This window comes from Acytostelium subglobosum (assembly GCF_000787575.1).
Source record: "Acytostelium subglobosum LB1 DNA, scaffold: scaffold1, whole genome shotgun sequence".
Classification (NCBI taxonomy): domain Eukaryota; phylum Evosea; class Eumycetozoa; order Acytosteliales; family Acytosteliaceae; genus Acytostelium; species Acytostelium subglobosum.
The window spans coordinates 225369-251270 of NW_012236531.1; the positions used below are offsets into that span (position 1 = coordinate 225369).

At 44.0% G+C, this 25902-nt stretch overlaps 12 protein-coding genes across 12 annotated transcripts; 5 read left to right on the forward strand and 7 right to left on the reverse strand.

Moving 5' to 3' along the window:
* Positions 1–862: 862 nt before the first annotated feature.
* Positions 863–1744, forward strand: SAMD00019534_000970 (hypothetical protein; the record flags this gene model as incomplete). The annotated part of the gene is made up of 1 exon (XM_012903530.1): positions 863–1744. The coding sequence occupies one exon, from the start codon at positions 863–865 to the stop codon at positions 1742–1744; it is 882 nt and encodes a 293-aa protein (XP_012758984.1).
* Positions 1745–1948: 204 nt separating this feature from the next.
* On the reverse strand, positions 1949–3992 carry SAMD00019534_000980 (hypothetical protein; the record flags this gene model as incomplete). The annotated part of the gene is made up of 4 exons (XM_012903531.1): positions 1949–2759; positions 2821–2964; positions 3098–3625; positions 3691–3992. 4 exons carry the CDS (start codon positions 3990–3992, stop codon positions 1949–1951), a joined length of 1785 nt encoding a protein of 594 aa, XP_012758985.1.
* Positions 3993–4460: 468 nt separating this feature from the next.
* On the forward strand, positions 4461–6158 carry SAMD00019534_000990 (hypothetical protein; the record flags this gene model as incomplete). The annotated part of the gene is made up of 1 exon (XM_012903532.1): positions 4461–6158. The coding sequence occupies one exon, from the start codon at positions 4461–4463 to the stop codon at positions 6156–6158; it is 1698 nt and encodes a 565-aa protein (XP_012758986.1).
* Positions 6159–6265: 107 nt separating this feature from the next.
* Positions 6266–6805, reverse strand: SAMD00019534_001000 (hypothetical protein; the record flags this gene model as incomplete). The annotated part of the gene is made up of 1 exon (XM_012903533.1): positions 6266–6805. The coding sequence occupies one exon, from the start codon at positions 6803–6805 to the stop codon at positions 6266–6268; it is 540 nt and encodes a 179-aa protein (XP_012758987.1).
* A 291-nt stretch (positions 6806–7096) lies between these two features.
* Positions 7097–9200, reverse strand: SAMD00019534_001010 (hypothetical protein; the record flags this gene model as incomplete). The annotated part of the gene is made up of 3 exons (XM_012903534.1): positions 7097–8045; positions 8219–8287; positions 8533–9200. The coding sequence occupies 3 exons, from the start codon at positions 9198–9200 to the stop codon at positions 7097–7099; spliced, it is 1686 nt and encodes a 561-aa protein (XP_012758988.1).
* Positions 9201–9859: 659 nt separating this feature from the next.
* SAMD00019534_001020 (hypothetical protein) lies at positions 9860–10952 on the forward strand (the record flags this gene model as incomplete). Its single annotated transcript, XM_012903535.1, has 3 exons — positions 9860–9893; positions 9962–10733; positions 10817–10952. Coding segments are annotated over 3 exons (942 nt in total), but the record flags the coding sequence as incomplete, so codon positions are not given.
* A 455-nt stretch (positions 10953–11407) lies between these two features.
* SAMD00019534_001030 (hypothetical protein) lies at positions 11408–14445 on the forward strand (the record flags this gene model as incomplete). Its single annotated transcript, XM_012903536.1, has 2 exons — positions 11408–12018; positions 12102–14445. The coding sequence occupies 2 exons, from the start codon at positions 11408–11410 to the stop codon at positions 14443–14445; spliced, it is 2955 nt and encodes a 984-aa protein (XP_012758990.1).
* A 57-nt stretch (positions 14446–14502) lies between these two features.
* SAMD00019534_001040 (hypothetical protein) lies at positions 14503–16191 on the reverse strand (the record flags this gene model as incomplete). The annotated part of the gene is made up of 1 exon (XM_012903537.1): positions 14503–16191. One exon carries the CDS (start codon positions 16189–16191, stop codon positions 14503–14505), a length of 1689 nt encoding a protein of 562 aa, XP_012758991.1.
* Positions 16192–16528: 337 nt separating this feature from the next.
* SAMD00019534_001050 (hypothetical protein) lies at positions 16529–17062 on the reverse strand (the record flags this gene model as incomplete). Its single annotated transcript, XM_012903538.1, has 2 exons — positions 16529–16579; positions 16676–17062. 2 exons carry the CDS (start codon positions 17060–17062, stop codon positions 16529–16531), a joined length of 438 nt encoding a protein of 145 aa, XP_012758992.1.
* Positions 17063–21386: 4324 nt separating this feature from the next.
* Positions 21387–22186, forward strand: SAMD00019534_001060 (hypothetical protein; the record flags this gene model as incomplete). Its single annotated transcript, XM_012903539.1, has 2 exons — positions 21387–21609; positions 21690–22186. Coding segments are annotated over 2 exons (720 nt in total), but the record flags the coding sequence as incomplete, so codon positions are not given.
* A 217-nt stretch (positions 22187–22403) lies between these two features.
* On the reverse strand, positions 22404–23533 carry SAMD00019534_001070 (hypothetical protein; the record flags this gene model as incomplete). Its single annotated transcript, XM_012903540.1, has 2 exons — positions 22404–22667; positions 23066–23533. Coding segments are annotated over 2 exons (732 nt in total), but the record flags the coding sequence as incomplete, so codon positions are not given.
* Positions 23534–24762: 1229 nt separating this feature from the next.
* Positions 24763–25851, reverse strand: SAMD00019534_001080 (hypothetical protein; the record flags this gene model as incomplete). The annotated part of the gene is made up of 1 exon (XM_012903541.1): positions 24763–25851. The coding sequence occupies one exon, from the start codon at positions 25849–25851 to the stop codon at positions 24763–24765; it is 1089 nt and encodes a 362-aa protein (XP_012758995.1).
* Positions 25852–25902: the final 51 nt, after the last annotated feature.

Below are 25902 nucleotides of genomic sequence, written 5' to 3' on the forward strand. Positions count from 1 at the left end.
TTAAAACTAAATATCTGATTGAATGAAATAAATGAATGAATGAAATATATTATATTATATTATATAAATAAATAAATTAAGTAATGTAATGTATACAAATTGTAGTTAATATCTGTGGTGTTTGTGTGTTTGTACCTCTCTCTATCAAAGGTGTAAATGAATGAATTGATTGAGACCAGGGACTCATGACTTGAACAGAAAAGCCATCATTCCACAAATAATTATTGATAAATTGAATGAAGACACCCCCACCTCATTCTATTTTCAATCTTCCAAAGATCCATATCGAAGTTCAAATCTAATCTGTAAACCACACACTACAAAATAACTCGAAGGTCCGAATGATAAAACAATAAAAAATTAAAAAAAATCAAAGATTTGATGTGTGTGTATGGGAGGTTTGGAGCTAGGAGGAGGAGTGTGTGGTGGAGCACGCTAGTGTTGCGTTGTGGGATGGGTGGGAGTCGATGATGTCTCCAACTCTCATAGCTGTAGAGGTCTTTTGCATTCACTCACTATCCCCTCACATACACCTAACAAAGTAAGTATCTATAACTATATACCTACATCTCATTCATTCAATACAAGTCAATCATCTCTCATTCAATCTCAACCAAGTACTTAATCGATGGATACATGGATACCATTGACGGATACATCATCATTCAGACTCACGACGGATACAAACAGGTGGATAGATAGATAGCGGATACAAACACAGCATAGACTATGAACGCAACACAACAACCAATGATTGAATTGAATTGAATGAATGATGAATGATTGTGGATTGACAGGTTCATATATGACGATGATGATGATGATGTTAACATAATATGTTCATAATTCAAACTCAAATAGAATGAGTACCAACCGTTTCGATCTTCTTCAAGACGACAATGAAGAGCCACAGGAGAAGGTTGTGACAAAGGAAGTCAAGCCAGCCGTCAAGGCTCCAACCGCCCCAGCCTCAAAGAAGCCAGCTGCTGCTGCTGCTCCAGCCAAGCCAACCGGAGAGCGCAGAGATAGGCCTCAGGGTGGCGACAGAGAGCGTCGTCCAAGAGACCCATCAGCTGTTGCTGGTGCTGCTCCCAACGGTGAGCGCAGGGAGAGGAGAGAGCGTCGTCCAACTGACGCTGTTGCCACTGAGGATGCTGACAAGCAGTCCACCAGAAGAGACAGCAAGCCACGCACCCACACTCCACGCACTGACGCCGCTGGTAACCCACGCGGTCGTCTGTTCGACAGGAAGTCTGGCACTGGCAGACCACAAGGCGAGCAGAAGAAGGGCGGTTCTGGCCGCGGTAACTGGGGCACCCCAACTGAGGTCGTCTCTGAGACCCCAGCCACCGAGGAGGAGGCCACCACCACCACCACCACCACCACCGAGTCCGTCGACGCTCCAGTCGCCGAGCCAAAGGACACCAACATCACCTACGACGAGTACCTCAAGCAGCAGCAGGCCGTCCAAGTCGAGCCAATCAAGCTCAGACAGGCCGGCGAGGGTGAGACCAACAAGTGGGACGACTACGCACCACTCCAGAAGGAGCCAGTCAAGTCCAACGCCAAGTCGGACAAGAAGGAGAAGAAGAACCCCAAGGAGAAGACCATCATCAACTTGGAGCAGAAGCCCGCTGTCAGCCAATCATCGGCCCCAAAGGGAAAGGGCCCACGCCCAACCGGCGCCAAGGAGCAGGCCAAGAAGATCCCTGAGACCAAGGACTTCCCAGCCCTCAAGGCCTAAGCCCTTCACCACCTGAGTAGTTTATGTTCAGGTCCCGCGCGCTGTCGTCCACCGCCAACCGTCACTCACATGTTAGGGGAACTCCAAAGATGATCCGTCTTTGCCAAATAAACGTTATATATATATTTAGTTAACGCGTCATCTTGATCTTGATCTTAAGATCTTCTCTAGATTGATTGATTGATTAGATTAAGGTTGATTGGTTTATTGTTGTGTACAAGATGGTGCGTCAACTAGAGTGTAGCCAACACGGTCGATCGATCGGTTGCGTTGGGTCTTGTTCTTGGGCTCGGTCATCTTGGAGAGCATGGTCTGTCTGTTCTTGTATTGTTGCTCGTCTGGATACTCGTCGTCGGCCTCCCACAAGAAGATATCGTTTTCCAGACCACTGCTGATGATTGCCGGTAGCCATGGATGGCCCACGCAGCAGTTGACAATGTTGTCGTGGCCCTCTAGTACGCGCATCAGTTTGCCTGTGACCTTGTTCCAGATGAACACACGGTCGTCGTCACTGCCGGTCATGACATACTCTGAGTGCGGGCCATAGAAGCTGCAGGACTTTATCGTTCTAATCGATATATGTCCATCATACTTTTGTTTGTAAGTCTTCACCACTGCAGCCTCGTCATCATCATCGGCAATTCCATCGTCTTCGTCATCATCCAATTGATTGAACATTATATAGTCTGCGTCCATTTCCAATGAGTCATCTTCGTCATCGTCATCGTCATCGTCATCGTCATCGTCTCCATCGTCATCGTGGCTGGAGTCCACGTCCACATCCTCTCCATCATTGTCCTCCTCCTTTGTTGCCTTGCCGTCTTCGTCTTCGTCGTTGTCGTTGTTGTTGTTATTATTTACATCATTGCCGCCGCTGCTGGTGCCGCTGCTGCCTTCGCCATCACTACTATGTCTCATCTGTTTGGATGTCTGTACATTTGGATCCGTGTCCGTCGATGTTGTAGTCCTTGGTCTCTTCTTCACCGAGTAGTCCTTGAAGTAATCCAGGTTGAACCTAATTGATTGATTGATTGAGTGTCAGTGGATTGATTGATGTGATTGAGATTGAACCATACTCTTTGGCAAAGTTCCTCTTTACATCATAGAGGTAGAGACTATCTGATGAGTTGGTGGCCAGTAGTTCATCGCCATTATTACTGAACACACATCCAGTCGTCTCATAGGATGATCCATCATTCTGTAATGGCTTGCGCAGGTTCCTATATATATTGACATATGACTGCGATGAATAGTTGTTGATATATCGTTGGCTGGATCGAACGAATGAATGAGGGAATGAGTCAATGAATGAGTGAATGAGCCAACATTATCGATGTCCAAGTCATCACATACTCAAATAGTCTGACAGCACCATCTGATGTTGCTGTTGCAAATGTGTATCCGTCGAGTGGATGGTAGTCGACGGAGAATACGGTGGTCTTGGGGATGCGATTGGAGGAGGTGTTGCGACGGAGATTGCGACTGTCCTTGTCAAAGTCCACGATCAGACTCTCCTTTTGAGTTCGGCTGGTGCTGCGATCGCTGCGTCCACCGCCAAACATCTGTGGCAGGATGCGCGCGTCTTGATCCCCGCCGCCCATGTGGCCCTCGGCCGGGATGGTCTTTGAGTAGCTCTTGGCATAGGGCTGGCGCACGTCAAACATGCGTACAGTGCCATCGCTCGAACAAGACAGGAAGCAATCAGGTTGTCTCTTATTCACCGATATCTTGAGTATCTTCATTGTATGATGTGTGAACACCGTCGATATCCTAGCATCCCTATCATACAATATAACATCCGAGTCATTACCGCCACTGACCACATGACGATCATTCGATCCCGGTATGAACTCTGCCGTAAACACATTAGTTGTATGTCCACTGATTGATCATGAATGATTGATTAGTCTGTGCTCGTGTTCAATCAATCATGTTTGAGTACATACTATAATGTATCAATGCATTCCCTTGAGTTGTAGTCCCATATCTTGACGGATTCGTCGTCTGAGCCAGAGACAACGAGTGAGCCACTTGAGTTGAATGCGATGGTATTGACACATTCATCATGTCCAAGGAACTGACCAGTTAACTTCATAGTCTGCATCGCATAATCCGATGATATATAATCATCCCTTAACCTACTACCTCCTCTTCCTCCTCCTCCTCCTCCTCTTCTCTGTATCCTACCGACCTCACCTCTCAACTCTCTCTCCATCAACTGTCTTGTCAAGTTGAGTCCATTATCCATTTCTTATTCTTATTATTCTTTACATGTAATGAATGATCTTCACACTAGTTGTAATATTTGATCAAGTTGTGTCTATGTTTGATTGAAGTATGAGTATAAACATGTGAGTGAATGAGATTCATTATGTACATTCTTGGTCACATGATGTTGGTGTAATGTTATAACATGCCAATTAAGGAAGTGTTCGGATGTTCGGAGATGATGGCCTAAAATGGTATAAATCCATCCAATCATGTGAATCTGGAATGTTCAGAGGGTTTGAGGGATGTGTGAGTTGGATTCATCGAAACAATTTGACAAACCCTTCGTTTGCTTTTTCAACACTAACTTTGACGTTAGTGAGGGAGATTGTTGAGGCTGGAGCGAGGGTCACCTCACATGTCTGACAAGTAATGCAAACCATTTGCATCATTCAATTATTAATAAGATACAGAGATAATAATATATATATATATATATATAGATAGAATGATATCATCAACATCATTATTGTTGATGGTGATGTTGTTGGTATCAACATCATTGTCATCATCATCGTCAATGACGATGTATTATATTGATGATGATGTAGATATTGGATTCCCAGAGAAGGATATATTCTTTAATACTGGTAGTAGTATGAATTGTTCAGTGCCAAATACATGCTTCATGAACAATGCATCATTATGGCATGGTGGATTCTCTCCAACTGAAATACAAGTGGCCATCATCGACTTTTCAAGCAACATCTCATTACCAACACAATATATATACTTTGAAGCACCTTCAACAATCGATATCAATGGCACTGTTGTCATTTTTAATGTATCTACACTGGCTGGACTCGTGGTCAAGGGTGATGTATTGATCACTGTGCTGCCTGGCGCCAACTTCACATCACTTGGCAACGTCAACTTGGTCGATGCATCATTGGTGCTAAACTCGTCCATCAGTACGATTGAGGGCTCGCTGGTCCTGACCGCAACGTCCAAACTGGACATCTTTGGCGGCTCATCACTCACGCTCCAATCACTCTCGTCCGAGTCGTCCATTACAGTTGGCGTCCCGTCGCCCGGGAGCACCGGCGTGCAGGTGCCCGCAAACACACTCGAGATGATCGATGCGCAGGACATCTCATTCTCGGCAAACAATATAATACTTTACAATCGATCATTTTTGATGCTGTCGGGCATTGTCAACATCTCGACCATCTCGGCCATGGAGGGCTCGCAAGTCGTGCTCACCGACCAGGTGGACATGACCATCGGCCAATCTTCCAGTGTCGACTTCATCAACGCCACATTCACAAGCGACAGCTCGATTCAGCTGGACGCCGAGGTGGTCATCAACACCTTCTACATCGACCAGCCTCCAGCCGCGTCGACGAACCTCAAGGTCAGCGGCGTCGACACCAAGATTCACACGGCATTGCTCAACAACACCGTGCTCCACATCACCAAGTCCGCCACACTCAACATTTCCAACGCTATCAATGTTGGCGCGTTGGGTGGCATCAACATCGAGGGCAGCCTGTTCGCTGGCGTCAACTCCTCGATCACAGTCGGCGACGTTGGCATCGTGGTCAAGTCACACGACTCCAAGTTCTACTCGGGTGCCTTCGTCACTGGCGACGTGTATTTGGAGAATGGCACGATGGTGGTCGATCAGACATCGGTCTATGGCTCCATCATTCATGGAGTTGCCACACTGGTCATAGCCAACACATCCAATCTGCTGAGCGTCAAGCATAATTACACTCAGACATCAATCGACTCGATTGTTTACCTCAAGAACATCGGAATGACACAGTCCAACGCATACATCTATGCCAACAATGCCGAGATGCTCGGACAGTTGATGTTCTCCGTGGCCGACAAGATCTCGCCGTCGCTCACATGCAACGTCATTGAGGCGTTCAACATGATGACTGGACGCTTCAATCAAGTGCAGATACTCAACACGGGCATTAGCAACCATGACTACGCCGTGCGCTACACCAACTACCTGATCACCATTATCTTCAACAAGGAGAATGTCAGTCCACAGCTGGCACTCTGGAAGATCTTTGTCATCCTCTTCTGTTCAATTGGAGGCGTCTTTGTCATTGCCTTCCTCTTTATCATCATCACCCGGCGAATCAAACGCAATGAGTATGGTACAGTCGAGGAAGGATCAGTCGACGAGTAGAGTCCCATTCCCCTCTCCCCTTTGGCATCATTCATGCATTAAAGCACATCTTATTTATTTATCGATCAATCTGTCAATCAATGGAACTATTCCGCTCGATCAATCAATCAATCGAATGATTCATCGAATGCACCATCGGATGGATGTGGCTGCCCTTTGTTGACGGCGATTACGAGCACGGTAATCTGGTACAGGGCCGAGAATAGGAGTAGGGCGCCAATGACAATGAGGGCAGTGCCAGACTTGGTCTTGGAAGGATCATCCACCTCGCCAATATATCCAAAGTACTTCATGATGCCACAAGCCAACAATAGTACTGATGCCGTTAGGAATAGTGTAATGGCTATCAATGTTGTCTTGCGTCTGGACAGTTCACTGGCGGCAATATATCTCCATCTCCTATTATGTCCACCTCTCTTTCTATTTGATCTTGTTCTACTCCTTCTTGGGTGTTGTCTCTTTGAGGATGAAGAAGAAGTTGACGATAATGAACCATCGATACTGAATTGAGTTGTGTCATTATCAAAGTCATCATCTAGGTCATCATCATCAAACTCATCATCCTGGAGGATGAATCCAGCTCCATCATTAATATTTAATTCCAGGGGAGGTGGTGGATGAACTTGTTGTTGTGATTGGTCCAACATTATCTCTATCTCTATATTATTATAACTTAAGTATTAGTATTAAAGTTGATCAAGGCACCATTCATTAAGCTGACTTAGACACATCACTCCATCACTCAATCACACACATCATTGGCTAAACACAACCCCCTCTTTCCAGATGTGCTGGAAACAGTGTGGTAGTGATCATGTGATCACTCCATCACTCAATCAACTCACACATAGATCAGGGTCTTACTTACATCTTGCTGATTGCTCACATACAGTCAATCAATCAATCAACCAAGAGAGGGAGAGGGAGCATAGTTTTGTTTACTTCTTGTCATCTCTTGACTTGAGATGATGGTCAAGCTCCTCATTGAGGATGCGCTTGGCTTTGGCATCCTTAAAGAGTAGTCTGATGGCTTGACTGAGCTCGTCAATGATCATCTCACGCTGTTGGAACTCGAGCTTGCGATTGATATCGTTGCTGGTGTTGGACACGACTGTTGTGGACATGCCCATCTTTTCCAGACTGTCCAGTGAGCGACGCCACATCGAGACGATCTTTTTGACGATCTGCTCGTCACCAGTGCACAGGTACTCGCCAATCATCAACAAGGGATAGGTTGGCAGACTCTCCTTCTGTTTCTTTGACCAGGTCTTGAGCGCGGTCAGACCCTCGTTGATCTTGGTTTCGTTGTCAGAGTCCTTGCCCAATGATCTCTTCACGATCGATTGTTGGATCAAGTCGCTCTGTGGGCCCTCTACCAAACTGACGGCCAGTGCCAGCAGCATGGCTGGGTCAAGGTTGCCCAGGGTCGACTTCCAGGGCGTGGTGATGTCCTCGCGGCTCATCAACGCGTCGTACCACTCCTGCATCTTTGCGGGGTTCTGTTTGAACAGCTCGGCCATGAAGCCAACCATTGGGATGTAGTAGAACGATTGAATGGTCTGCATCTTGGCGATGGTCTGCATGTCCTTATCGTTCTTGACACTGGCCAGCTGTGCCTTCAGGTACATCTGCGACTCCTTGCCCAACAACAATGACATTGCCGCCACAAAGTTGTCTAGATCTGGCAACTGATAGTATGTCTGATACCACTCCATCGCTCCTTCAAAGTCAGTCACGGGCTCCTTTGATTTGCGCTTTGAAGGCAACAGCATAGCATCATCATCCTCTTTCTTTGACCATCCAAACAATGAACCAATAGAGAATGCAAACAACAAACCTGCTCCTGCTCCTGAACCTGTACCTCTACCTGTGTTTGTGTTGTTGTCTCTGTTATTGTTGTTATTGTTGATGTTGTGAGTTGTACATTGAATGGAAGACGATGAGGATGATGTTGTAATCATGCGTCTAAGTGATGTGGAGGCTGCATATGATTGGTTTGGGCCATTCGTTAGCTCATCCCGACATTGGTCTTGATCTGTCAAACATTCAATCAAACCTACATTGTTGCACGCATGTCTTCCTCAGGTTCAACAGCAATCGTCTTGATGTAAAGGACATCATCTTTGTATCTGTGTATATGTATGAATATGAATGAATGTACCAATGATGTAATCTACACAACTATCTGAATCATGGGCTCGTCGAAGCTTCGAAGTTAGCAAAACGACAAGTTTGCGTGGAAGTGAGAAGTGAGAGAGTTTATTGACTTGGAGATGGAACAGGCGAAACCACTACTTTGGGAAGTGGATTTATGGTCCTGATGGTCACTTGTCTAACAGGTAGGTATTGATTGGTACTTGGATTGAAAACAGACTGTACACTGACCTGTGTTGTCATGGAAGATGTAGGTGATACGATCTCGGTGGATGTCGTTGTCTTTGTGATGAACTTTGGCTGAAGGTTCTGATCAGTTGTCTTTGTTGTAGAAGTTGTTGTTGTTGTTGTCATTGTAGTGCTACTGGTTAATACTGGGACATTTGCTATGTTCAAGGTATCAGTTGTCATTGGGCCGGCGAATGACTCTTCAATGCCATTCAAATTCTTTGAGTTGTAGTAAGTGCTTGGTTTGGCGGATAATGAAGGATCAGGTTGATACATTGGGATCTCCTTGGATGGAGAAGGATGAGTAGGTTGGGGTGGTAGAGTAGGCTTGGCTACTGGGGAAGGAATAGCCTTGGGAGATGGGAGGGAGGGAATGGAATGGTGAATGGGTAGTTGAGAAGGAGCTGGATAGGAGTTGGGCTTCATTGAGGTCATTTTTGGATAAGGTGAGGCAGAAAGATGAAGGAAAGGTACTCTAAGAGAAGGTGGAGGTAGACTGTAGGTGGTCGGAGCAGTATTGATTTGGGTTGGGAGCTCCTCAATATAATCCTTTCCACTAATACTGTCATCAGTGTCCTTCATTGACGATAGGGGCTTGGGACTCTGATCAATTGGTTGGTCTCTCAAAGACTGTGGCCTAGTCAGAGGAACATAGGACATATGTATCTTCTTTGAGTATGGTGTGTTGTTAGTCCTCAATACAGAGATATTGGTAACTTGGAACTTGGAAGAATGCTTTGTCATTCTTGGAGTGATGAGAGAGGAGAAGATTAGTTAGTATAAGTTGGTTGAGATAAGTGTATACAAAGAAGATATTTATATTTTACTTACTTCTATTAGAATGTTTAGATGTTTTTAGAGTATATGTTGATATAAATATGTGGAGAAGAATATTGGATTGAATATTGATTGATCAATCTATTATTATATAGAGTTGCTTGTCTGACCTGTCCTTGGACATTATCAATCATTCCATCCATCAATCATTCGGTCAATCAATTCACAAACTAGGACGTCTCAACAGCCCAACAATGTCAAAGTTTGATTGATTGACTGAGTGAAAACAGGGTGATTTCCTTGATCATCTGGGTTTGATTGACAGGTTTGAATTGGATGTAACCGTCACATTGAGAGGAGACTGATTGAGTTATCTTCCTATTCTATCTTCGATCCACCATCACGACACTATGATGTTGGAACAGATCAAGTTTGTGTCTTGAGATCTATTATCTCTTTGTCCATCTTGTATTTGCAAAAGTTGATTTTCTTGAGATTGTTTGTTGTTCAAACAGATAGAGAGAGCTAGAGAGAGAGAAAGAATGAAATATATAGATATAGGAGTCAATCTTACTGGTATGTGTGACTTGATCCATGTAGTCTATGACACATCAATAACATTGCTAACAGAATTGATTGGTTAGATGATATGTATCAGGGCATGTATCATGGCAAGCAGAAGCATCAAGCTGACTTGCCTAAAGTACTACAGCGATCATGGGACAATGGTTTGGATAAGATCATCATAACTTCTGGTCGTTTGTCAGAGGTGCAGCAGGCATTGAACATTATAAAGCTTCAACAACAACAAGGTCAGCAGCAGAGATTGTTCACAACCATTGGTGTTCATCCTACACGTTGCACAGAGTTTGTTGATGACGAGCAAAAGTATATCGATTCACTGCTGGAACTGTACAATGCCAACAAAGAGTCGATTGTGGCCATTGGCGAGTTTGGTTTGGACTATGACCGTTTGGAGTTCTGTCCCAAGGACGTACAGCTCAAGTACTTTGAGCTGCAGTTCAAGTTGGTCGAGGCCACTGGACTGCCTCTATTCCTACATCTTCGCAATGCCTTTGGAGATTTCATGGATGTCATTAAGAGACATCGTCATACATTCAAATATGGTGTCGTTCACTCCTTTGATGGCACGGCTGAAGAGGCAAAGCAGATCATCGAGGCCGGACTTTACATTGGAATCAATGGTTGCTCACTAAAGACTGAGGACAATCTCAAAGCAATGGCAACAATACCTTCGGATCGTCTACTTATTGAAACTGATGCACCTTGGTGTGATATCAGACGTACACATGCTTCACATAAGTATGTAAAGACAACATTCGAATCAGTCAAGAAGCCAGAGAAGCATGAAATAGACAAATGTGTACAATCACGCAATGAACCATGTCATATTGTGTAAGTACACTCTCTATCACAATTCATACTCATTCCGCGGACTTATATTAACATACCTTGTCCATGTCAATGTCCATGTCCAGTAATGTGTTGGAAGTTATTGCAGGATGTAGAAATGAGTCAATTGATACTCTGGGTAACATTATCTATGAGACTAGCAATCAAATATTCTTTCCATCATCATCCTCCACAAATATAAGTACAACTACAACTACAACTTAAACTTCAACTTCGACAACATGTTGACAAGTCTGAATGGCACACACTCATTATGTCCATTGTAATAAACAATATTAATAATAATAATCAAACACACACAGAGTGTGTTCCAAACAAGACAAGTTGACACCTCTGGGGTGTTGTTGCTGTCAACGATGTTGTGTGACAAGCTTGTCTATCCTTTAGCACATCAAACATAACCATATTCGGACACACAAACAAACAATTATTACAATTCATCCACATCAACATTCAATCAACATCATCACAAGACAGTCATTATTACATTTCACATAAACTAATATATACATATAACAAACAAATAAATAATAATAATAGTAGTAAATCAAAGATGTTTGTTTGATAGATAAGGGATATATATATACATAAATAGACATTGGAAAATATAAACATACATTCATTCTATGTTAAAGACAAAGACGACTGCTATGACAATGAATCACACTTCATCATCTGTGCTAGATGATGTAGTCGAACCTTCGACGACAACGACAACTACTCAAGGACAGACACAGTCGCAGACACAAACACAAACACAAACACAGACACAGACACAGACACAGATAAGCCAAAGCAATGCTGAGGCAATAGACAACTCAGACAATTACAATCATATACCTTTCTCACCATTCGCACTGGAGCATCATCATCACCTGACAGAGATGCAACTTCAATCGAATCAATCGCCATCCACTTCATCAGAGACAGTGGCAACGACAATCAATAGCAATAGCAACAACAGCAACACAACAACAACAATTCAAACAACAGATATAGTAAACTCTACTTCTCTTACGACAAAGGAAGATAGTATTGCAACACAACTTCAGAAGGAGAAGGAAAGAGAGAGGGAGCGAGAGAAAGAGCGCGAACGAGTGGATGAGATCATCAAGTTGTACAGCGAATCCACCGGCCACTTTGACTCTTGGGCAGCACTCAATCATTTGTTTCAACACCAGAGTTGCGCTGGTGTCGTTGACTATCTTTGTAACAAGTTCTATTCAGTAGAGGATAAAGACATTGACTTCTTTATCACTCAACTATGGTATGTATATGTGGTCATCATATGATGACACCCTCGGGTACCTTATGCACACGACCTAACCAACCAATCAACCAATGTTAAAGTGTTATTCTAATCAATCAACCATATGAACAAAAGGTGGCACTATCATCCTTGGCAAGATTCGTCATGGATAGATGTGCAATGTCAATGCGTTTTGCCATCAAGGCCTATTGGATCTTCCAGGCATTCGAAGAGGATGGCCAGAAGAACCTACTTTCCATTGAGGACAATGCATACCTTCAACAAAGCCATGTGCCCATTGACACCTCCCCCAACTCTCATCCACACCCACATCCACATACCCATCAAGCCAGTGCGATGACCACCGGCACAACACCATCATCCTCTCCATCGAATAAGCCATCATTCCAAGTGGCAAATCAACAACCATCCAACTCCCCGACCAGCCCCAGCACTTCAGAGTCGGCCACAGTGGCCGCTGCAGCAAGCGGCAGCAACACCAACAATAATGGCATCACAAAAGTACTGATTATCAACGATACCACAGACAAACCGACAGTGTCCAACTATCGTCTCATTGAAATGAAGAAAGAGTTGGGCACTCGACTTAGAGAGTACTGCGAGATGTCGGTCATCACTTGCTCGAGACCGCTGCTGACCAGACCGCGTACCTCATCACTGCCCTCACCACTCATGTCCTTTTCCAATCTCAATGTATCCGCTGCGTCCCCAAAGACGCCCACCGTTCCGATCACTCCGCCTCCCATATCGATATTGGCCGAGTCGACTGGCTCAAACAGTGGCGATGTACAACAACAACAGCAACAACATCAATCACAGATGCTGCAAGAACCTGAGATTCCCGAGAAGTCCAGGACACCGCCTCCTCAAATGATGGAGACAAAGGGACTGTCAGACTATGACTTTGAGCTGCAGATTTCAAAGAGCTACCGATGCGACTACCTCAACTCGATCCTTTCATTCGTCCAAACACTGTCCAACATCTCAAAGAAGTTGATATCCGTTCCAATCGATCTCCGTCAAGCGAAGCTCAAGGACGAGATCAGCATTCTAAACATCAAACTCACGCTTGGCCTCTACCTCCCATTGTGGCAAGCATCGAACCACCATTGCATCGTGAGGATACCACCCGAAGAGGTCAAGATCCTCAACTCGAGGGAGCGCGTCCCCTATCTTTTGGTGTTGGAGATCATCGACAGTACAGAGGAGGCGTCCTCTGCCAACATTCTCCGCATCGTCAGCTCCTATCCACTCCCCCTGCCAAACAAACATCACAGCACAAAGAATCATGGCGTGAAGAGAGTTGATGCGCCAGCCTCTCCTCTCTCCATCCAATCAACAGGCACTCCCGACACTGGCTCACCACAGCGCGTCTCGTTCATGTCAAGCAGTAGCAGCAGCACAGCATCGACACCAATCCAATCGAATCCAGTGACGAGCATCTCATCCTCGTCCATGTCCAACTCCCCAACTACGACCACTCTCCCCTCCATCTCTGCCACATCACCCTTGTCATCACCAATCGTTGAGAAACTGCTCACAGAGAACAAGTTTGCTCACTTTGGTGAGCTGTGGGAGGAAAAGACAGAGCGATACAGGAAGATATCTCCGTATGGACACTTGTCCAACTGGCGACTGGCATCAGTGATTGTCAAGACCGGTGATGATTGTCGACAGGAACAGATGGCGGTCCAGTTGATCACAAAGTTCCAAGAGATATGGCAAAACGCTAGACTACCTCTATTCTTGCGGCCGTACTCTATCCTGGTCACCTCATCGTCCAGCGGCATCATCGAGACCATCCCCGACACCATCTCTCTGCACAACCTAAAGAAGAACACAACGCACGTCACCCTGCTCAACTACTTCAAGGCAACGTACGGCGACCAGACTGACTCATTCCGTATCGCTCAAGCCAAGTTTGTCGAGTCGATGGCAGCGTACTCGATCGTCACCTTCCTGCTGCAAGTGAAGGATCGTCACAATGGCAACATCCTCATCGACAAGGAAGGTCACATCATTCACATTGACTTTGGCTTCCTCCTCTCCAACAGCCCAGGCAACATGTCGTTCGAGTCGGCGCCGTTCAAGCTCACACAGGAGCTGATCGATGTGATGGGTGGCACCATCCAGTCGCCACAATTCCTGTACTACCAGGCACTGTGCGTACGCGGCTTCCTGGAGGCTCGCAAACACTACGAGAAGATCGTGTCGTTTGTCGAGCTGATGATGACTGGTCCCCGAATGTCCTGCTTCCAAGGTGGTCGCGACTGTATCGAGCAGCTCAAGCTGCGGTTCATGCTCAACATCCCTGAGCGCGAGTGCGCCAACCATGTCGAGCAACTGATTGTCAACAGTCTAGACCACCGTGCCACCCGCTACTACGACTCTTATCAGTACTGGTACAACTCCATATATAGTTAACATAATATATGCGAGATGCTTCAAACTGGCACTCTCCCTCCCTTTCTTTACTCCTACCTAGTCTTGTTTATTCTTTGGTATAAAGTCTAAGGTCAAAGGAAGGTCCTCAACCTTGCTAAACCAATACATTGTTCCAAACGGACTGTTGTGCATTGGGTCGGGATGCACAACCAGGACGTGCTCGCGTTGCTCATCGATGGGACGGATATAATATCGCTCCTTAATATTGACATGATCGTACAATATGATATCCAGTCTCTGAATGGAGGTCTGTTTGATGATTGGCTCAATGTCATGATCGAATGTGCAAACCATGACTAAATGTTTCCTTGTTTGATTCTGCTCGATGACATACTGAATGTAGGTCGAATCGTCTGCCTGTAGCTTCACACAATCGACAGTGTCGCAAGGCAGTCCCTCAAGGAAGTCATGTTGCTCGCGAATGTCCACATACTTGAGATTGGGTGGGAAGGCCACTTCAGAGAGGCATTGCATGAACTCCAATCCGAATGATAATGATGTCAGTGACTGAGGAAGTGTGTCTGGGAGTATGGGTTGATTGAAAGTCTGACCAAACTTCAAACGGATCAAGTGTGGAGGTAGTATTCCGGGCTCGATCATTTGATTAAAGTTACGTCCAAACTTCAATCGTTGGATGGATTGGGAAAGTACGCCAGTGATCAATGGTTGATTAAAGTTGAGTCCAAACTCCAAGGTGTGAAGCGATCCAGGAAGTACTCCAGGGGACAATGGCTCATCAAAGAATTTGCTCATTGTTAGCCTGTGTAGCGAGTCGGGGAGTGCACCTGGAGATATTGGTTTGGTGTAAACCTCGTCAAACTTCAAGTCTGTGAGCATTGACGGAAGGGAACCTGAGAGGATGACCTGATCGAAACGAAAACCGAACATCAACTTGGTGATTGAGTTGGGGAGGATTCCTGGCAGCAACTGTTGATTGTAGAAGAATCCAAACTCCAACTCCTTGAGACTTGGCGGTAGGATGTCCACTCGCTCAATTGGCAGGTTGTATCCACCAGTGTGCAAAATGACTAGGGAGCGTGGAAGTACACCCGGTAGCAGAGGATGTCGATACTCACCTAGCTGGAGTCTGGTGAGGCTCTCTGGGAGGCTGTTTGGGGGCAGAAGAGTATTGAATCCATATCCAAAGGAAAGATCCACTATCTTATTGAGATGAGTAATGTCCTTAAGTTCATGATCATGTTGCAGAAAGAGTTTGATCAATGATGATGATGACAATGGAGTAGTTCCAGGACTGAATATAGTTGGTGCTCGACATGAGTTTAAATCAAGTTCGGTCAACGAGTTGGGGAGTACGCCAGCAGGGATGATCTGTTTGTAATAGGCTCCCAGCTCCAACTTGAGCAGTGATTGCGGTAGGGTGTCCGATGCAAAGGGTTGATCAAAGTCGTTGCCAAACTCAAGACGAGTGAGTGAAGCAGGTAGCACACCAGGCTCGATAGGCTGATTGAATGTACAACTGATCTCCAACACTGTGAGAGAGGATGGGAGTGTCCCGGGTGAGATGGGAGAGTTGTAGTCGCCTTGGTCGATCAATGTGTTGAGCGTATTGGGGAGCATGTCACCAGTGAGTGGTTGTCCCGGTTTCAGACGTACTGATGGAGCCCACGATGCTCTGCTCATCCGTGTCATTTCACCGCCCTCCACATCTATTGACATGATTGCAGGTGATCGTTTGTATTGTCCACTGTTACCGTCGATCACCATAACATTTGTCAATTGTAACCATCTTGATGACCTATTCAACATTGACTTGCACGTGAATGACAAGCACATGACATCAATAGCAGGCAGGTGACTAGCAACCATGTCCAATATCCTATGTGGTAGCATATCCATCTTTATATATATATATATATTGTTTGTTATTACTATGTGTATGATTGATTGATAGTTTGAATGAATGGATGGATGATCAAACTTCAATCAAAGACTATCACAAGAATGAGGTTACAAGTGATAAAGTGGAATATGGATATAAGGTGTTACACAGCTTTATTAAAGAGATAGAAAGGGACTAACTGTCTCCTGGATAAAGAAGTATTTACTGGGAACCGGGGTTTCCAGAGTAGTCAGCACCGGAGGACTTCTTGATCTATATTATATTAAATTTGGATTGATTGATTAAGATGTTAGTGAACATGCATTTGGAACAGGAGATGATTGATTGAATAAATGACAATCAACTTACCTTGGTCAAGAGGGCAGACTCGTCGAGCTCGTCGTGGGTGGTGGCATGGACCTCAACACCGTAGTTCTTGATGACCTGCTTGACAGAGGCCTTGTGGACGGACATCTTGGCTCTCTTCAAGGCACCAACAGACTCACCACACCATGAGATGAAAACAAACTTGGCTCTCTTTGACTCCTCATCACCAGAGAGGACACGGAGGTAGGCGTACTGGCACTGGTCGGCGGCAAAGTTACCAACCAACTCGGCGAGACCGCCGGTACCCTTTCCTTGGAGGACGATGTTGCTAGCACCCTCGTAACCGAAAAGGCACCAGTTGGTCTCGGTGGCGTCAGTGAGGACATCTTGGTAGGCAGCGGCGAGTTCTGGGTTTGAGACGTTGGCCATTGTGTATAATTTGTTGTTTGTTGTTATATAATTATATTATTAATACAAGGAGAAAGGGAGTTTTGTTTGTTGTTTGTGTGTGTGTTTAGAGTACAAGTTGATTTGGAAGAATGACTTGCAGATGAGTGTTTATGTTGAGCTCAGTCAGTCAGTAACTGCATGCAGAGATCTCCTCATCACTCATACTCAACACACACTCATCTCTCATTCATTACATCCATCCATCCATTAACACACACACTCTAATACACACATAATTGAATAACACAAAATAAAAAGCCATAAATATCATATTTTGATGATTTTTAATTAAATTAATTATTGTTGTATAAATCAACCCAACCATCTGAATCAAAAGTAGTCTTTGTAGATTATCCATCCAGTTCACCCCCTCATCAATAATAACAGGCCATAAACACTTAATGTTGGTGCTTATGATAACGTAATAATCAAAAATTGGGTTTGTTTGTTGGATACAGGGTTGCGCTTTGGGATGGGTCAGTGGGTTTGGCTGATCGAAATTTCCAATTTATGAGAGTGTGTGTTTGAGTGGTCAGCAACATGGATTGACGAAGTGGCAGGAGAATGTGAACATGCACCTTCAAAGTGTTTGTGTGTGTTGTGTTTGTCCTATCTGTACAGATACACACAAACACACACGATCGTTGTGTTACTGTAGTATACTTATATACATATATAGTAGTATTCATACCTGTACGCATGTGTGTGTGTGTGATGTGTGGCATTTATTTATGGTTACAGTCGACCTACTACTACACCTACCCGATCGCGTTGCGATACGATACGATGCGATGGGTATGGAGGACAGAGCATCATCTCCAATGGCATTGAGTAGCATTACCAAGAAAGAGAGGAAGTATACGCTCGCAACAGGGATTTGGAGATTTACCGCATAGACATCATGATGTTTGTTGTGTGCGTTTATCGTTTATTGTTATTGTTATTGTTATTGTTATTGTTATTGTTATTGTTGTTGGTAACAATGAGAAAAAGGAGGAGGGAACGAAAGAGAGGAGATAGAAAGAGAGAGAGAGAGTAACATTCTCAACCCTAACTAACAAAACAGAGAAAGAAGAAAAGAAGAATATAGCTGTTGGATATATCATACTTTATTTAGCAAGTGTTACTTATATAAATTATTTGTTTATCAGGTTTATAAGCTCGACCAATGCCGAATGCTATGATAGGAGACTTCAGTGATACGCAGACCTTACTTGCACGACGTCGTCCTAGCTCAAGCATGATTGAGTCCATGTGTCTGGTGTGCAAGGGCAATGGGATGGTGACATTTGATAAGATTAGAGCCAGGTGTCGAACTGGACAGGTGTCATCGGTGAACAGGTAGTCCAAGATGGTCTCTTATTCACTTTCGCAGTATTCCTTTGGCAATTCATTGTGTGCAAGGCAAAGGTGTGGAGTGATGGTCGAGGTGAGCTCCAAAAGGAACTCTGCCCCTCCTCTTCAAGTATGTCACTGTGGTCATGGCCACACTATGGATTCAGGCTTAGATGGAGCGATCCAAGATGGGACTGGCGATCCAGTTGTCCAAAGAAATCTTTGGCCATACCAACGACATACTGGGCATACCCAGAGCATGTGCCACATTGATCATAGATTGAGAGTGATGTGATGTTGGCACATCGTTCAAACAGCTCTTTGGTAATTTGTTCCATCCCTTCGGCATCCTCCACACGACCAACCCAGTAATTACAGCAGCGATTTGGACTCATTACTCTCAAATCAAGTGTCTTGATCTGATTGTCATTTGGTTGCGGGAGTAGCTCTACCATCCTTTGGAATGGATTGGAGAAGATATGATTGATCACCAGCGAGTGTATCGATCGTGGGTCCAGCGCATACTGCTCGTTGGACCAACTGTCCAGCAAACACCGTCTTGATTGCCACTTTGACTTAGCTATTTTGTCGATCAGTGAGTGATTGAAATAAAATCCTGATGCAGTTCTTCTTGTGATCCAATGATTATGATGGGTATGATGATGGTGGATTGATTGTCTTTTGAAATTGGTCATCGTACTTTATGAACTTACTCCTGTCTTGTCGTACCATTTTCTCTTTAACATTATCATCATCTTGTATTATGATTGATGTAATGTATTTTAAGTTATATAATGAGTACTTGTTGTTGTTGTTGTCTAGATGTAGTGTAGCATCGTATAGTGAATCAATCATTGATATATCATCGTAATAGTGATTTGTCTTTATAATGATCACATTGTGTTTGTGAGACGATTCTGATTGTGAATTTATTGTTAGATGCACGCAACAATGAATGAAATGACCAATGATCTTATCCAACGCCTATCCACATCCTCCGATCCGTTTAACAATCTTATTATTGATCCGAACAACAAGTCGTTCAATACTTGTTTGTCCATGTATGTTGTTATTTGTTTGTTTGTATATTTGTTTGAATGGAATCCCTCATTGTAAACAGTGTAATTAAATCTACATTTTATATTTCTTGGAAGACGTACACCTAAGATACCATGTGGACTTGTTCCTGATGGAAGGATGTCGATCGATACAATCGCGTAGCTTTGGGAAATTGGGATGTTTGACCAATTTGTTGGACTCAAGTCCTTCAACTTCTGTTTTGGTACCATATATACTATAGTTGATGTTGAAAAGGAATTGAAGTCCATTATTGATCTCCAATTGATGAATAAATAGGTCGATGACATTATTGCTGAGAAAACATTCTAGATCCAGTGTAATTGATTTTGCTGAGAGAGCATACCCAATGAAGTTGAGAGGTGATGGTAGACCCGGCTGATACTGCTCATCCACGCTACTCCTCCAGTTGAGGTAGGACTTGATATGTTGAACATTGCTCAGTGATGGGAAGAATCCTTTGTCGTTTGCGAGCGAATATTTCCTTAATTTCCGTACTTTCCATTTATCACATATATATGTGAATGTAAGTTGTTCAAATGATCGAGTGATTGCTGGTATCACATTGAAAAGAGATAGTGATATCTTGGTGATCTGACACTCGCTTGATTGAAACAGATGGACAATTGTGTCACGGTTCAACTCGTGACCAGCAGGCTGAAGAAATCTGAATGTTCGCAAAGTCTTGTTGGCCACAATATATTGGTGGAGTCTGTCCAGGAATGATGGACCCTCAACGTACCCCGCCAAACCGTCAATAAGGCATGAGAGATAAAGTGATAATGATCGCAGGTGTACCAGCTTATCAAGCAGCTGTATGAACAGTGTCGGATGGCCAAGGATCAAACAGGTGTATGTACTACATTCGTTTTCATCTAGATCGATCAATCTAAGCTTGGTTATATTGATGAATGCTGCATTGAAGAGTACTCTGTCCAGAAGATGATAATGATCATAGTGGCCCGACTCATCTTCATAGAGCATGAGATCAAGATGTGTGATTGATTGTCCGAGATGTCTTGCCGCGTCTTCGAATCGAACATGATAGGCGTCTTCAAAGGCATCGTATAGGACCAGCCTTCGAAGACTTTGACCAAGACTAGGTTGTGACTTGGTGAGAGGATGTAGGTAGTCGAGTGAGCCACTGAACCGCTCAAGATGGTCCAACATCTTCCATGTTGTTAATGTACGAGATATTGAGTAATAAAAGAAAAGAATTTCTTGGTATGGTGTGATGATGAGTGATCGAATAGGACACTTGAACATCGACCATGAATCAATGTCCTCGCCATGTTCCAGTACATTCTTTTCTTTGTAATCTTGTAGAATGAGTGTATCATTGAGACATGTCACAATGAATGAGTGCCATGATTTGCAGACGAACAACAATGAGTTCCGACATTGTCTTCTTTCATTATCTTCATAATTGCGCAGATTTGAATCTTTCCATATCATTCTTATTATGTACCTTTGTAATATTGTGGTCAGTGTCATTGAATTACTACTAGTATCACTATCCATTTTATTATTATTATTATTATCTGTTTGTAGTTTGAACGAGTGAAGGGAAAAATTGAATATATCGTTTTCTAGATCTTGATTTTCAAAGTTTCAGGAATTGAAACAAAATGAAGGTTCATTCCCCCATTCATTCATTTGTCAAATACTATTACAATCATAGATACTTATACAAATACATTAAGATATTGATATAGATAAATAGAGAGTAGAGGACATGTCATCTACATCACAACAGCCATTTGGTGCTGCATGTATCAATTGTTTGGAGGACTCAATGCAGGTGGTACTAAGAGCAATTGGTCCGATATTCGTATTGATGGCAGTAATCTTGATATCATTCATATCATATCAACACTTTACTGTTTTATTATACGATCAGTTACAGATTGAGGGTAATGCATTGGCTGCATCAATGCATTATGTAATCTCTCTAGTACTTTTATTCAATATTACCTTCAACTATGTGATGACGATCGTCACACCACCAGGTCAATCGCCCAGGGAGGCCGACTACACTCCCGAGCAACTAGACGCCTTTGATCAAATCAGAGTCATCAAGAAATCAGAGAGCTTCTCAAAGTTCTGCATCAAATGTATGAATGACTCGCTCACTCGCTCACTCGCGCATTCAATCAATCAAACATTCGTTCTCATTCATTCAATCAAAATATAGGTCGATTACCAAAGACAGAGAGAGCACATCATTGTTCATTATGTAATACATGTGTGTTAAGAATGGATCATCATTGCCCTTGGGTCAACAACTGTGTTGGACTGAGGAATCATAGGTACTTCTTCCTCTTTTTGCTGTATCTCTGGGTGTCATGCTTGTACGTGTGCGCCATGTCCTATCCCTATGTGTTCACATCAAAGTTCATTCCATTTGGCGCGCTGATGACCTTTGTTCTGACACTGACCGTGTCGCTGGCACTGGGCGGCCTAATGGCCTGGCAGTTCTACCTGCTCATCACCAATCAGACAACAATCGAATTCCTTCACAATCGAACTCAAGCGAGACGAGCTAAAGCGCGTGGAGAAGTATACAAGAACCCACACGACAATGGATACTTCAACAACTTCCAAGACTTCTTTGGTGGCCATGGTAGGAGTTGGTGGATGTTTGCAGTGCCCTCGCTTCAGCCACCCGACAGCTCAAAGAAGAAGGACGATCCAAGCGACATCGTTTAAGTATGTTTCCATGATTGATTGGTTGAATGATTGATTGATCGCTAACATTGTTCATTCTTCAGAAGTAATCATATATAGTTGTATTTGTAAATATATAAAGTTGGCGAAGTATACTTGCGCGCGCGTTGTAGTCCAAAGAATTAGATCATGGTCCATCAAACGCGAGACATTGACTGAGTCACTGTCCAAGTCCTCATTGCTTGATTGTCTTTTTCAGAGTGAAGCAACGGATGTTCAACACGCGACAGAGTGTAGTGACGACGACGTAGGCAAAGTGGAAGTAGATGGCCATTGTAGCCATGTAGTACACCTGGAGGAACAATGTCTCTGGTACCAATGCGAACAGGTTGACATATCCCATCAATGACACCAATGGCACAATCAATGGGAACAGAATCAATTGGAATGGGAACAGATCATCGTGACAGATTCTAGCCAGAACTATTCTTCCCTGTTTGATTGATTGAGGTGAGTGAGTGGACGGATGGACTGGATAGTATTCAATCACTTACGACAAGGAATGCAATGATGAATCCAAAGGTACACATATAGATATGTGGATTGTTGTCAAAGACCTTGGATGGCGAATGAGTGGCCCAGAACATTGACAAGTAAAGGACAAACAGGATTGGAACCAACTGGAGGATTGATCCAACAACACTCTTTGGTCCCTTCTTGATCACAGTGTAAATGCTATTGATTGATCGATTGATGAATGAGTGGACGACACATGTTAGTGATTTGGATTAGATTGGACATTGTACATTGTACATACTTGGTGATGATTGTGATGATGGCAGTGACGTTGCTACCGAGGATGTTGATGTAGCTGAGTGTAATGGTACCGATGAATGGGAGAGGGATCTCGGTGAACCAGATGGATGGACCAAAGACAAAGCTGATCATGTGACCGAGCATCATGAAGATATGACCCTCAGTGACTCCAATGTAGCCAAGCTCCATGACGTCGGTGTGGTACTGCTCCCATTGAGTAAAGTAGAAGGCGGTGAGGATGATCATGACGTTGTAGAGCGACGTGGTGTTGGCGCCTGCCTGGATCGACGTGAGGAAGGTGATCACCACGAGGAAGGTAGTGATGGCATCGCAACCATGATCAAACAGCTCGCCGAGGCCTGACGACGAGTTGGTTCGTCTGGCTTGCTTTCCATCGAGTGCGTCCATTGTCTGATAGATAAAGATACAGAGAGTATGGAACAAGTAAGTCCACTTTGGTGCCTCTCCCTGGAAGTCTGGAGTGTACCAACATGTTATCAAGTATGATGCAATAATAAAGAAGAATCCAATCAATGTAATCTGTTCAAAGTGTGAGGGTTAGGGCGAAGGCGAGAGCGAGGGTTAGGTTAGAGTTAGGGCGAGGGTAAGGGTAAGGGTAAGGGCACTCAAGGTAACTTACAAGGTTGGGTCTGTGATACGTGTCATCATGTCATGTTTGATGAATGATTGATTGAATGATTGATTGAATGATTGATTGAATGATTGATTGAATGATTGAATGAATGAATGAATGAATGAGTGAGTATTGATTGAACAAGTGATTGAGTGTCGAGTGATGGATACATACGCCATCCAAATTGGAAGGTATTCGACGGAAGTTCTCCAGAATGGTTGAAGGAATCGATTTGCAATGATAGAGTTATCAGTGCCATTGTATTTGTATTGTTTGATATTTACAGCACCCTTTGGGCTGACGTATGGTGCAATTAGTACGCTCATTCTGTCTTGTCTTTATATCTGTCTAAGTAAGTAAGTATCTCAATCCCTAAACCAACTAACTTAACTGAACTGATGTTATCTTATGTTGTGTTAAGGACAAGATATTATTAATAATTAATGTTATGGTGATGCTAGAATGAATGAATAAATGAATGAAGAAGGCTATTGATGACGCTTTGAAAATTGATTGAAGTTGTAAAGTGACAAGCTGGGTTGTTTTGCTCTTCAATTTATTTGTTTTGTTCTGTTCTGTCATTGGATCGGAATCCGAATGCAAGTGTGTGTTCCAGATTCAATTCAAACAAAGTCAATGAGTCATTTATCCATTCATTCAACATGATCCTTGGATACCAAGTATAAACTATTAATAACACACCATGTATATTTTATTGATGACGCATTGTTGGGATTTGATTGATCACTTCAAATCACATTTCTTTGAATCTTGGACTTGGTGTTCCAGGGCGCCACCAACTACTTCTAATGAGTCTGATGACACTCAGTTGAGAGCCTTTAGACAGGGTAGTCCAAGGGCATGTACTTCTGATGTTGTCATCAAGTCATCTTTCTGGAAGTGAAGGGACAACGTTTCATCACAACATGTGTACGTGTTGATTGAAGTTGGAGAAGCTTCTGAACGTTTGAGCTTGATTGCTCGTGGTCTGGTTTGAGGTGGATGTCAATGGTCTGGAGCGAGGTGTTCAGGTTGATGGCCGCGACCAGGCGATCGACGTCGTTACTCTCTAGCAGGTCCACATGATGGCAATATTTGGCACTGGATCGATGGTTGGCACCAATAATACGTGCAATGTTGTTCAGGTTCGTCAGATTGCAATTGTAAAGATTGAGTTGATCGACGTTGTTGAGCGACTCGATGAGCTCATCGCTGTACTCAATGTCTTGGTCATCACGATCGTCTTCGTCCTCCAGACACTCCAAAGCCCAGGTGAAGACTCGTCAGATGTCTGGTCACGGGCGAGAGAATGCGTTGGGATGGTGTTGCGAACAACTTCCATCAACCAGTATGTGAGATTGCTCGGGTGCTGAACAATGTGCCGGTAGGGTGCCTTTGACGCCAACTGTGGATAAAAGTGCTTCAGCTCCAACCCGCACAAAGAAGTAGCGCCCTCAAGGTAGACAATGAGCGATTTGTAGAAGGCGTTGGTATTGTACACCATGCCTGGTTGATAAGCGATGCCAAGTATGAGGCGCTCAAGATGGCTGAAATGGCGAAGGGCGGAGAAGAATGTAGATGGCGAGCCAAGAACAGCAAATGAGAGGACCCCGTGATTATATATATCGTCATCGATCCACAGCACCTTTAGGGAGTCAAAGCAGTTGTGTCTCAATGCGTCCATGAGTTGTCCATAGTGTTCGTCTTTGTCATGGTCAAGTAGCGCAGTGATCTTGAGGTTCTCGAGGGCTGGGAGACGCGAGGACAGAAGACGCAGGATGTCCAACTCTGAGTCAAAGGTGAGGCCGGTGGATAGGTCATCGTAGATGACCAAATTGAGGTCTGTCAACCCGGGCATGGAGCGCGGTGGAAGCAGGCCGATCGGCGCGTGCAACGACCACATGCGGTCCAGGATGAGTCGCCCAAGCCACTGTGAATGTGAAGGTATCAGATGTTCGAGATGATATCCTGCCATATCTAGTTTGATAGTCGCAGGCGTCAGCGACAGCACACAGAAAGGAGAGTCGATGAGGCTGTCGACATATTCCTTCAGGGCATCATTCCTCAAGATTAGACGGTTGTTCTTGGACTTGACGATCGAGTGGAAGCTCCAGCAAACTAGTGCGAGTCGCAAACACTCGAATCTGTGGGCGAATCTTTCCACCTCGTCTAAGTCCCTAGGCATTGGCCAATAGTTGTCGATGACCAACCTCCCCAACAGAACAGTAAGCTCGCTCATATTTTATAAGTTGACTGATGGTATATTGACGATTGATATATATATTTAAAA